This window comes from Cyclopterus lumpus, chromosome 7 (assembly GCF_009769545.1).
Source record: "Cyclopterus lumpus isolate fCycLum1 chromosome 7, fCycLum1.pri, whole genome shotgun sequence".
In the NCBI taxonomy this organism is placed as follows: domain Eukaryota; kingdom Metazoa; phylum Chordata; class Actinopteri; order Perciformes; family Cyclopteridae; genus Cyclopterus; species Cyclopterus lumpus.
Window position 1 is genome coordinate 16,813,122 of NC_046972.1, and position 13,634 is coordinate 16,826,755.

A 13,634-nucleotide genomic window follows, 5' to 3' on the forward strand; every position below is an offset into this window, starting at 1 on the left:
CACTCCACAAGGCTCACAGATATGCACAAACACAGAGGTAGAAGAACCATAAAACGTACTGCACAGTACAGGCGCTTTACTTTTTCACCACAATTTATTTTTAAGATAGCATAGCTTTGCTGTGTTGGGTTTCTTCCTCGCTGGAGGAGAAGAAAATAAGCTAATGTTTCCACAGACTCCAGTGTTGGTCCAACATCAGGCTAGGTGGTTGTGAGATTGGTACACACCAAACAGCCATCTCTACACACACACACAAATAACACACTCGCGCAGCCAGCATGAGACATGACAATGCTCTGATTGCTCTGACTGGGAATTTAGCTCATTACGTGTTAATACCCTGGCAGAGCTGGAAATTGGTGCCCCGCCGAAAGTGTGAAATTAGATTTTGGGATGCCGGTGAGAGAGGAAATGGTTTCTCAAAGCTCCTGCCATGCTCCAAGGAGACTCTAATGAGGGCGAAGCCTCAAGCTGGACCCATGTCCAGCCAGTAACAGAAAACCTCTTCCTGTCCTCCATCATTTCCTTCTGTGATTGTTGTCTTTTTTCCGCTCCCCTCCTCCCCATCTGTACAATCCAGACCCTGAACTGTGTGAACCCCGACAACGAGAACAGTCCAGAGATTCCGGTCAAGGTGCTCAACTGTGACACCATCACCCAAGTGAAGGAGAAGATACTGGACGCCGTTTACAAGAACATGCCCTATTCTCAGCGGCCACGTGCCGTCGACATGGACCTCGGTATGAAACAACCACACACACACACACGTGCAACCACCAGCACACACACACACACACACATGCACAATTCAGACGCTCACAGATGCAGTTGGCAGGTTTAAAGTCCCTCACACCCACAGATTAATGTATCAGTGGAAAAAAACCTAGCCATGTGTACAGATTATCAGTGCATTAGTGTGATAAAAGCTGTGTTCCAGCAGCCGAGCCAGCCAGCCTCAGTGTGCTGCTGCCAGGCGTTCTATCAAGCTGACTGACAGTGTGTGCTGCATCCCTCCGTCTGGCGGCTTCCGCTCCCTGGTAGTGCCAATAAGACACAGTAGCTCGAGATAGAGAAGTGTGCACGTCAGTATGTTTGTGTGCTATTGCGTCCGTGCCGCGGCTGTCCGACTGACCCAGGTGAGAGCTGACAGGCGGGCTCGCCAGTCTCACGCCGGGCTCCACCCCTCTGCAGTCTGCCACTTCCATCCTCGCCCGTCCGTACCTTGCCTCTCATTTCCCTCTCCCTCTCAGTTTCTCTCACTTCACATGGGTGGTGAAAACAAATGCCCCCCTGCGCTTTGTGGCAATTCAGCGTGCCGTCCATCTCGCCACAATATAGCTCTGTGTCCATACACTGTCCTCTCGCTTGTTCTCCTCTCTCCATTTCTCACCCCTTCACTGATGCCCTGAAATTATTTGGTTTGTGCATTCCTGTATTTAGTTATTTATGTGGGATTTTCGGTTTTGTTTTTTTTTGTTGTTTTTTTCCCAAACAGTGTAGTTTAGACTGGGGATACACCAATCCGACTCTTTTCCGTCTTCACTTTGGCTGATACCGAGTACCGAACAGATTTTTAATAAGCTGCATACCTCACTGTGTGGAAAGGTAACATCAGGCTGGATTTTTACATTCTTAACTTTGCAAAACAAAATGCAACAAATACATAAATATATATACATGTATTTAATTGTTATCCATTATTAAAATAATAAATTGTAGAGCAGCAATTTGGGAAAACAAAATACATTATAATTTAAGTGTAAACCCTTTTATGCAGCGACCAATTGTCCAAGGCCTAAACAGAAATTAAAATTCCTGTATATAATGTACAGTATATAATATATAAACATAGAATTTAATTGAATAGATCAGCCTCATTGTCACAGATACCCGATACAGATATTTGAGCCAGTCTCGGCCTCATATCAGTATTGGTGCCTCCCTAGTTAAGACGGTGATGCTGTGCCAGGCAGAGATGTCATGTGGTCACCTGGCAGAGGCACAAAGTAATAAAACCCAGTCAACAGAGGAGAAAATCAATAATCACTGCCAGCATGAGAGCCACAATGCCTGTCCACTTCCCCGTCAACACCCTTATTACCATTTCAATCAGGAGAGACTTCATTAGAATGAACAATTATGTATTACACATGCATGAGAAATAAATAGGGCAAAGTCTTTGGCAATCGGGCTCCATCCTGAAGTAATATGATAGAGGGGTAGTGATGCAGAGGTCAGAGAAGGCATAATCCCCCTGGAGTCGAGACACTGGTGGTGATGGTGATGATGAAGGGAGCTGCTGCAATCCGATGATGAATGAGGAGCATGACTGTGATGCCCGGCTGGAGGTGACTGGGGTGGAGGAGGGTTGCATCTGATTGTGCTGCAATGACAACTGACAGCAGCAGAGAGGAGACATTTTATTTGAGGTTTGTGCACAACCTGGTTGGTAACTTAAGATGAACGCCTAAAATCAGCTGCTAGAGTAGACACAGGGAGAGAGGGACTGAGAAATTATGAATAAAAAGGAGTATTAACAGTCTTCCTGACTGAACTTCTGCCACTGCCCTCCACCAGTGCTGCGTATAGCCTCCACCTGTTTCCACTTCCAATCTTCTCCTTTTCAAAGGAGCTGATTTTATCATGGATCGCATTTTTTCCTCTTGCCTGCTCCACTCTTCTCTTCTTTCTGACCCTGACGGGCCGACTGTGGCATATGCTAATGGTGCGCCATTTCCACGACACAAGTACCAATTAAGGCATGCAGGCTGCCTGCATATACATCTTGAAATCGTTTTTGTGTAATGTTTAATTAGTATGCGTGTCAATCCAAGTCTGTGAGAGAAGTACGCTCGCTGGGAGCCGTACAAGAAACGCCGGCTGCTGATATTGACTCATCTGGGTAATGTGTGAAGAGAGCTCTCTTTGGGACTCGTGTAGTCTGACGTTCCACCGACTGAAAGGTGAATGAGGTTTGAAAGAGAAGTGTTTAAAGAGTTTGTTTTGTGTGATGTGAGAACGTAGGTTTATTTTAGCACACTTCACAATTGCCTTGCAAGGTAACTGGTTCTGAAGCCACTGAACACAGCACTGAACACAGCACACGTTGAACACATGTTCATTCAAAGCCGATGTGCGTCCTGAACGCAAGGTGGTTTCAAGTTGTACGCGTTTAAAACGTGACCCCCAAAACCTCTCCACCGGAAAAAAACAAGGCAAATAACAAATCGGCGTGGCTCACTACGACAAGTGCTTTGTAAAGGCAGCTGTGTATAATTTTGGATTGTGTTTGTGGTCCTCAGAGTGGCGGCAGGGGCGAATGGCTCGGGTGGTGTTGCAGGATGAAGACATCACCACCAAGATAGAAAATGACTGGAAGAGACTCAACACTCTGATGCACTATCAGGTAAATGTACACAAAGGCTTTAGTACGATACCTTCATCAACTCTCAAACTTCAAGCTCATTTTCAGCACAATTTCTGCTGTTACTTTTGTTATGGAAATTATACCACACACCGTGGCAAACTTTGATGTTTCCCCGCTCTTGACTTTTAGGCAGCCAATTTTCTGCTCCTCATTTGCATGCCCTTGCTTGGTGTAATCCAAGTGACAGAGTAGAGGACAATTACTGTACAAGTGGCAGGAGAGATGAACTCTCAGCATCTCAGCCGACACTTCTCCCTCCTCCCTGGAGAGAGGAAGCTGCTCCAGTCAGGAGGACAGCATCTCTCTCTCTCTCTCTCTCTCTCTCTCTCTCTCTCTGTGCCCCGTTGACTCCTACGCTGGCAACAATTAGACCCGCTGTGACTGCCTGCTTCTGTCTCTTCACATGTAGAACCTCGATTCACACCCCGCAATTTTCAGGCCCATGGGCTTACCTGTTTCCCCCTGTTTAACGGAGAGGAACGTGGAGGGCTAAAGAGGGGGAACAACTTTAGTTCTGCATTTTTCAGGGCAATTTATGACGGTTCTCAATGAAAAAAGGGGAGAGCAGCAGGGAGTTAGAGGAAGCCAGAGTGAGATAATAACAAGAAATAAAAAGGAATAAAAAAGGCAAGGCAGAATGAGAAGCCAGCCTTCTCAGCAGGTCACGAATCTTTCGCAGCACATGCTCAGCCAGCTCTCATTAGTCAACCAGGGGGGACCATCTGCTTAAAGACTGCATGAGGCTCGGTTCTGGGCTACCTGGTCAAGAGCAGAGGTGCCGGGTGCTGAGATGCAGCTGTGGCCGGGAGTGCCAGATACCTGGTGCCGTGGGGCCAAGGTATGCAGTGTGGTGAGGCTCAAGCTCTCATGCTGGGGGTCATTCTGAACTCCCGCCCCAGCAGAGTAAGCAGAATAATGTAACAGCTGTAGGAGTCAACAGAAGAAGGGACACATCATAGTGTCCTTCACCAAGGACTTGGCACCTTGCAGCTTCTTTCCCCTTTGTCTTCCCTCCCTTGTCACTCTCTATTCTGTCCTCACTTTCAATGTCTCCACTTTCTCAAATGTTGTTTGTTTACATTTTTCCTGACCCACTTAACATGTTTTCCTTCTCGCCCACTGATGTGCAATGAGCATTCCTTGTGCCTTCATTTCCTACTCTCTCCCTCTCTTGGTCTGAGCACCTCTTCTCTGGTCTCTGCAGAGCTTTGGTCCTCGATGAAGCAGTGCAATATGTTCCACCTCCACACCATAATGGGCTTCTCTCTTGTTGTGGTTTTTTTGCAATCCTTTGCATCGCAGTCCGTCTGCCATCGTTAGCCAAGGGAGATGCTACGGGGAACACAGGAACACGCGTGTTGCTGCTTCACTTATTCGTTCGCTCAATATCAGATCTAAGGACTCCTATTGATCACGCATCTGAGGTTCCCTGTGCAGAACATAAGGCCCGACACTGTGCAGCTTCAGAGGAGATGCTGGCAGAGCAACGTGGGAAAGAGAGAAGAAGGAAGGGAGCACTGAGGAATGGGACAGTTGGTGGTAGGAGAGATGAGAGTCGGATGGGACAACAGAGACACTTGTGCATCGTTACTGTTTTGATGAGCTGGCAATGGCCAGCAATGTGTGAGCTGCTGTGTGTTTGCGTCGCACACCGGCATTGGCAGTTGCGACAGCACATCTGGCTGCCTATCACAACAAGAGAGCACAGCTCGTTAAGCCCTAGAGTGAGGGGAAAGCTTGAAGGAAAGGGAATGGGAAAAGGTAAAGAGGACGTATTGAAACGGGGTCTGAAAAATGCAGAATGAGCCCAAGGATCACCTTGCTAATTCTCCCATAGAAGAGACACAGGGACCAGAGCCATTACAATGCATGGGACTCACAGCCTCCCAAAAAAAAATCCCTTCGGGTATTTACCCTGCCTCATGGGAAATAATGGTTTTCATAACCTGAATATGGAAATGTGCACCTTCCCAGCTTCCTGTTAAACCAAAATTAAAAACATGAATGCACACATTTAAAATGAGTTCAGGATCTTTGTTCAATCTTTATTCAACGCCTTGGCGTTCCCAGTCAGAGGACTTAGGAATCCCCCCCCCCACCCCACCCACCACACTTGCTCTATTTCTGTATTTTTTACAGTCTTTGTGCATTGATAAAGATAGGGGAAGATAGAAGAAGCACACTCAGATATGCACACGGTGCATGTGCACACACACACACACACACACACACACACATGCAGCACATACCCGCCTTGCACATGCTTATACACAGACAAACACGGGAGTTGAGATAAAAGATTCATGAGATTGGAGAGTTTTTGGCTGATTGCTGATTTTGATCTTTTTGTTGTTTAATCTTCCACCCCATCACCCGTCAAAGGAAAGTGTTTCATCACACCTCCTTTCTTCTCCACCTCCCCCGTCTCTGTCATCCTGATACACACAAACCTTGCTCCTGCTGGACGGTGTCCGGGCAGTAAGCGGGGAAGCCACAGCCACATGAGTCAAACATCTCACAGGGCAGCATTAACCATCCTCACAAACAGGACGGTATAATGAAGTGAAGTTGACAGACTGCTTAGCTTTTTTCATTATGTTTCAAATTGCAAGCAGTCCTGCTTCCTATTCACCGGGCGATGTGCGGGAGTAATTACATTGATGATGTTTGTCAAAGTGTTGATTCAGGACAGGTGGACTGTAGTCTTAGCAGCATATTAATATTTGTTTGCCACATCCATTTGCAGGCACACATGGGCAGTGTGTGTTTTGACTGGAATAATTTTCCTAATGTGCAAACAAGTGACAGTTCAGGGCAGACTGCTCCCTCTTTTACTTTGGCTGAGACTGCGTCAAAAAGCCACTTTGGAAACTTCTATCCCCTGCTGCCTGGTGACCTCCATCTGTCCTCTTCTCTGCGGTGAAGGAACAGGGAGAGCAGACACTGATGACCACACCAGGAGAGCCTGCCAGCTAGATACTGTTACCAATCTTGCAGGCATCACTTGGGGCATTTTTTAGCTATTCTGAACAGCCCCAGACACAACGGATACCATGACATCGCTATCTATTCATAAATCCAATTCTGTCTTTGCCCACTGGTCCCCGTTGTAAATCTGAATAGAAAATCTCAGGCAGCGGGTAATGCAGTGCTGCAGGCAGGAAGTACTTCTGAGGCACGAGGCTATAAACAAACTACACCAAGGTCTCGTATTAGCAACCACCTTTTTAAAGACACATAAAAGCTTCAAACTTCATTCTACAGATGTAGTTTATGTTAGAAAATGTTCATAACACTTAAGATTGTGTTAACCACATGCCTTATTTCAGGCATCTAACCAAAGACCCAATGAAAAAAACCATTACGAGACGATGGAATTCGATTGCAGACACATTCACTCATTTCCGCGTTTTGGGACTCATTCCTGCGGAAATCTATATGAAGGTTTTTATTTAGGAAATTTATGAAGAATAGTGTTTTCCCCAATGAAAAGGAGAGACATATTTGATTAATCCTGCGCGGGTGCCCCTGAACCTTAAGTCATATCTCCAATAGCAATAATATACTGTAATATTTGTTAAAAAAAACGTCAACTTACTTAATTAAATGGCCGGCAGATTGGCATTTCACTTTTAAGGAAGATTCCCATTCCATGCAGGAGTTAAGTTCACACATGATCTCAGAAATCTCAAATGGCGTCATTCCTGACAAGATGGGCACATATACACAGGTTGTGTGTTTCCAAGCCACTCGGCAGAGTAGACAGGTTTGATAAGCATCGTGATCTCGGGGCACGAGTCCAGCTGAGATTGGGACACCGAGGGGGAACAGGCTCGGACCGGGGCTGTGGCTTACGTGGAGAGGGCTGAGGAAAGAATGATGGAGGCTGACCACACTCTGCTGTCTGGTCGGCTCTGCACTGTCTAATGGAAGGTCTTATCACAGGCAGGGCCCACAGCCCTTATCACACCTGCCCACTATCAGCCCCACACTGGATTATCCCTGAAGGGCGAATCTGCACGCCTTCAATCATTTACTCTATCACAAGGACCCATCTCTGCTGTATCCTCTCTGTCAGCCTTGAACGGAAAAAAAGCAGAGAGAAAGAGATGGAGGGAGGCATAAATGGAATGGGGGGCAGAGAAGCTATTTCATGCTCCCCAGAGAAAATGTATCACATGAATAGTCGGTGGAACTGTTGGTGTATCAGAATTTGTCCGTGCATCATTAGTCTAGAGGAGCCTATAGTATGGAGATACTCTAGAAATTATAGGTGTAGGGAAGCGGAGACAAATAAGAAGGAGGTGAGGTAAGAGATAGAAGGGTCTAAGATGCCGGTCGTGGTCTGAGAAAGACAATTTTTCATTTCCCTCCAAGAAGCCGTGGAGCCAGAGTTGCATCTTTTTAAGAGGATTCCTCCAGATTTCAAGTGTCTCTCCTGCGAGGACAGTAGAGGCCAGATGGCAACTGCAACTAATAGCGCAGCCGAGATTAGTTTGGGAAGAGTGGGGGAAGAAAGGGGTGAGGGCCAGACTGAAGGAGGATGAGAGGCGGTCGGGTTTAGAGAGCAAAGGAGGGACTCTGTAAATGCCCATTCCAATATCCACTAGCTTATTCTCCAACAAGGGTTGGAAATGAGCCCATTTCCTCTCAAGCAAATGAAAAGAATACATTTCAGTTGTTCTATAGATTCTTTGAGGTATTCCTTTTGGAGCCTGGCATTTGCCTTTTTGTTTATATCTTCACTGGAGGCTCGTCAGTTGTTTTTCTTCAGTAGGTCTGAAGCGGAAATCCCTCCTCGGGGTGGGCTGTAAATGCCAGCCAACAAGCTGTTTGTTGTTTTGGCTTTCAGAAAAGAACCACAAGTTTTGTTTGCTATGTTTTACATTTTTATAAAACAGGGTTGTGGTGGCGTACAAACAGTGGTTTATTTTAAAAATGTATTATAGCTAAACTGCCGTCTAGTGAATAATGTATTACACTGTAAGACTGATGAAGGATCTCTGTTAAGAAGTCTCTCAAAAACTGTTTTAAAAACATAGTTTTTCTCCGTTTTTCTCAGCTTATCTTAAGTGACATCACACCGGGCCAAGAGCCCTTTGTAAATATAAACCACAGGGGGCGGATGAACCCCCAGTGTCTGTCTATTGTTCATGAAACACCATATTTTTACACAGCTGCTTCTTTTCGTCTTCTCTTTGACTCTGACTCCGTGCTGCTCTAATGCTATTATTATACCTGCGTACCCCATTTTCTTTCAGGGTGCAAAGTGTACTCGAGATGTGACATTCAGCATTCCAGTCTTTGTCTCTCTCTCTCTCTCTCTCGCTCTCTTTCACTCCCTCTTAGCGTCTTATCCCCGTTCCAAAGCTTACATCATGTCTCTGATGTTTGTGAAGGGGATGACAATGACAGTCATGTTGAGTACAGCCATCATGCAGCCGCAGCACTCGGCTCTGCTGAAAGAAAGCCACGGGGCTGTGCTAGAGAACAGCAGGGAACACAGATATGACAGGAAGGGATGGGTTGCGCAGGGGTTTGGGATGTGTTTTGTTTATGGGATTATTCACTCAGGGCCTTCCATTCCTTCATGTAATCTACCCTTTACGATGACATTTTTTCAGGGGCAAAAAACTCTTCAGAATTAACACCCTTACTCTGTTCTAATTCAAATGTGAAAATCACCATTATGACACATGTGATATGTGCCTCTTCACACAGGTGTCAGACCGCTGCGTTGTGGCTTTGGTGCCCAAACAGACCTCATCGTACAACATCCCGTCCTCAGCCAGCATATCGCGCACCTCGATCAGCAGATACGGTGAGTCAGGAGACCAGATAGCTCTTTTCATACCCTTGTCGTGACCTTGATTACATTAATTACAAAATGCTAAACGTAATCAACGGGTAATTCCGTGCAAATGTAATCATGTTGCTCTTGTAGCCTCACAGACGCGTCACAATATTTTTATGCCCGTTGTTTCAGATATGAACAAAGCCAAATCCACTTTCCCCCGAAGTCATGGTCAGCTCTGTTTGGAGCAGCTTTTCTTTTTTCTGCAGAGGGGCTTGTTTGTTTTTTTTGCAGCCTTTTTCTCTCTCTCCAACTGTGTGTGCTGCAGTTTGCTTTGCAGTCCGGGGCCAAACTCTGTTGGGTGGTACAGTGATGGAGAGAATAGAGAGAGAGAGACAAAGAGAGAGAGAGAGCGTATAAGCAGAGGGGAGAGGGAGAGATATAGTCATTGTTTGATTTTTAAAGCCACGATATTATTATAATGTTGATGCATTCATTGCAGCACACAGTGGGCTACGACCGTAGCTGCCTGCACACTTGCACCCGTTTGTAGTTTTGTGCTGCTGAGTGCAATATTTGGCCCCATGCCAGACACACAGCAGCACGAGGCAATTTGTGATTGCTAATTATTCTGTGTGAATGATACTTCACAGAAACCCCCAAAAAATATGAGTGACCATGGCAAATTAACAGGATTGGAGATAGAAAGTGAACACTGCCTTTAAACTGCCTAATACAGAAACACAGCAAGATACTTTCAAGCACTTACACGTCTTATTTAGGATTGCATACCTGTGGATACGTTGTGTATCCTTCAGTGGATGTGTTTTAAAATAATATGGAATGAAGATTATCTATGATGACCTATAGGTCCAAGAGTACAGTGTGTTACTTAAACAGATGATAGAGGACCAAAGTAATGTCAAGAAGTATAACTACCAATCTAACAAAAGAGAGAAACCCTTATCTACATTATGTTTATTCTCATATCTTTTTTCACCCTCAGCTTCTGGAGTTCTGCACCTACATCATAATTCTCAAATATCTCAGGCCGTGGTTACACCTGCCATTTCAATGCAGCTTTTGTCATCCCATCAACCCAGGATGCATCCTCCCGCACACAGGAGTTCCTCACCTCGAGAGCTTTTGCTGCTTCAAAATATAAACCCTTAAATAAGAAAATAACGGCAGACTTTTATGTGAATAAATTAGGGGCAAATAAGCTATCCTTCCATAAAATAAGTCTACTACCGCAGGAATGGAAGAGTAAGCTGTAGAGATAATGGGTAGGGTGGGCTTTTATTGAGAAAAATGTATAGGATATTAAAAGTATTCATCACCAAATAAGCAGAGCTTTTTTATTAGCGGCTATTCTCGAATAAAAACAAGTCTTGTAAAGGATTTATAGGAAATGTAATAGGTTTATCCGATCACTATCTGATCAGGCAGGTCGTATTGAGGTGCACGTGTGGACACACAGCGGAGTTCCGATCTGACGCATCCGGTCGCATTGAAAAGAGAAGTGTAACCGCGACCCGAGTCACAAGGGATATTTTAATCTATCATGAAAGTGCAATAAGCTGCTGCGGCTGGTGGCCGCTGAGAGGCTGTACTGTCTTGTATTCTTCTCTTAATTTTGACTTTGTGTGTGCGAGTGCTCAATCACTGGTGTTGGGACGTGCACGGCATAGAAAGCAGAGGCTCTGCTGACGCCTGCCCGTCCCTCATCAATCATGGGTTGGCACAGCAGGCACAGCTGCACCTCGACACCTGCTGATGGATTCATACCAATTTCACATTCAACACTTAGCATCTTGACTGAATTTACAGGCCCCACCCCACCCCCCACCCCTCCTCGAACCTTAAAATCAGCCAGAATGTACTCCCCGACTGTCTGAATGGAAGAATGGAAGAGAGCTGCTCGTCCCTGCTTCGTGTTAGGAGAGTAGGGGGAGGAGGCTGAGGGTGCCGGAAGGATGGAGGGGATGAGGAAACAGCAGAGCAGTAAAAAACAGTGGCTGGATTAAGATGGGATTTGGGACCTCAAATCCACCCTGCGCACAAGCACATATATTCCGCCCTCCTGACTCAGGCCCTGGTCCCTAGTGGCCCCTGCAGAGGCGCAGGATGGTATCATTTGAGGGGTGTAAGTGGCTGTATCTGCAGGAAAAAAAAAGCTTTGTTGTTCAGCTCGGCCTTTGAAGCCAGGTCAGATTCTCATTGAGATCCTCAGATCCTAAATCTCTAGAGAGCCTGCTGTCAGGAGTAGATGCCGGCTAATTAGGGGAACTGAAACCAGCATCATTCAGAGTGAAGAGCGAGGAGACAGGGACAAGAGCAGAGACAAGGACGATGTACTGTCTGGAGGAAGGAGGGTGGCTTCACTGCTTAACGTATTAGGGATATTTTGATGCATTGATTAGAATGTGACAAGGGCGTTTTCAACATGGCGTTGGTACAATGTGGCAGCGAAGAGCCAATTATGAGTGCCTTTTAAAAAGAGCCAGACACAACAATGTCTCTGTCAGTGAGGCAGAGATTATATAAAGAGGTCAAAGTATAAAATATGTAGCAATTTGTAAATACAGCTGGCTGAAACACTGGATATAGAATAAAGATAAATGTGTGGCACGGTCTTGTGTGTCAACTTGGATTGCAGTTTCAAGAAGGCCACTATCAAGGCAGTGGTGCCACAACCTCCCAATAAAATAAAAAGTCATACAACAATTTACCTCAGACAGGCTGCCAGACTCTGCTCTGGGTCAATAGGATCCGGGTAGTTTGTCCTCCGACTTTGCAAATCTATTACAACTTTTTGTTGTAAAAGGTTGCAACTCTTGCAAATTTGCATCGCTTCCAGTATGCATTGGGGTTGATGCAAGATATTCACAGCCATGTATTCCACATTTCTGTGTCATTTATTCATCTCTCCCCCGGTGTGTAAAGACCTTTAGAGCAGAGGTGGAACACAGAAGATTTGGCTTTGTAATGACGAGAGATGGAAATGAGAGAGAGGCTGTGTTATTTAGGATTACTGACAATTCTGTCTTTGTTTTTGTTGTTTTTCCTGGACAGACTCTTCATTCCGCTACACGGGCAGTCCCGACAGCCTCCGCTCACGTGCTCCCATGATAACTCCGGACCTAGAAAGTGGTGTGAAGGTGTGGCACTTGGTGAAGAACCACGAGCACGGAGACCAGAAGGAAGGAGACCGCGGTAGCAAGATGGTCTCGGAGATTTATCTGACCAGGCTGCTAGCTACCAAGGTAAGATATCCTCCCATACATCAACTTTAGCACATGTTCACTTATCGTAGTTTTTTCATGACTTCCTTCTGGCTGCTTTAGTGCCGTCTCCTGTTTCCAACAAATTGCTCATCCACAGTATGTGTACTCTCCTCTTCCCAGGGTACATTACAAAAATTTGTCGACGACCTATTTGAGACGTTGTTCAGTACAGTTCACCGAGGGAGCACTCTTCCCCTCGCCATCAAATACATGTTTGACTTCCTGGATGAGCAGGCAGACAAACATGACATTCATGACACAGATGTACGTCACACGTGGAAAAGCAACTGGTGAGGGCCTTTTTTTTTTCTTTTTTTTTCTGCCAAAAGTAATTTCACATGCAGTAAGATCTCATGGCCGTGGCGTATGATGACTCAATCCATGAGATGACTTCACTCTCTTACTTATTCTCTTTGTCTCCATCTTCCAGCCTCCCATTGCGTTTCTGGGTGAACGTGATCAAGAACCCGCAGTTCGTGTTTGACATCCATAAGAGCAGCATCACAGACGCCTGCCTGTCTGTCGTAGCTCAGACCTTTATGGATTCTTGCTCCACTTCGGAGCACCGCCTGGGAAAAGACTCTCCATCTAATAAGCTACTCTACGCTAAAGATATCCCTAATTACAAGAGCTGGGTAGAAAGGTAGGAGCTTTACTCGCCCCTCTGTCACATCTTTTTGTATCCTGTTACAATAAAATCTGGGATATTTTGGGCGGATTGATTCATAATTCTCTTTCTTCGTGCCTACACTTCCCAATCAGATTATGGAGAAGCCTTTTGTCAGCGTCTATTACCAGACGTACAAGTGATATTATAGCGATATAAAGAATTGCACGTTGACTCGGTGAGTGCCTGCGAGTGATGCCAAGTGTTGCTTGTCTGCATCTTCAGGTACTACGCTGACATCAACCGGCTGCCAGCCATCAGTGACCAGGACATGAACGCCTATTTGGCCGAACAGGCCAGACTCCACTCCACAGAGTTTAACATGCTCAGCGCTCTCAATGAGATCTACTCTTACATCAGCAAGTACAGCGAGGAGGTGAGTGATACTTACATACATGCATGTACTCGCACACGCTCAACCAAACATAAGCACAATTATTTTGTTACGCATTCTAGTAG

General features: G+C 45.7%; 1 protein-coding gene across 1 annotated transcript in view; it reads left to right on the forward strand.

Annotated features, from left to right (window-relative positions):
* plxna2 (plexin A2) overlaps positions 1-13,634 on the forward strand; it is a 146,106-nt gene that overhangs the window by 126,511 nt on the left and 5,961 nt on the right. The window contains exons 24-30 of the mRNA XM_034537733.1: positions 581-740; positions 3,303-3,406; positions 9,149-9,248; positions 12,297-12,487; positions 12,629-12,798; positions 12,939-13,151; positions 13,401-13,551. Coding sequence (XP_034393624.1) covers positions 581-740; positions 3,303-3,406; positions 9,149-9,248; positions 12,297-12,487; positions 12,629-12,798; positions 12,939-13,151; positions 13,401-13,551 — 1,089 coding nt within the window. The remainder of the gene's footprint in view (positions 1-580; positions 741-3,302; positions 3,407-9,148; positions 9,249-12,296; positions 12,488-12,628; positions 12,799-12,938; positions 13,152-13,400; positions 13,552-13,634) is intronic.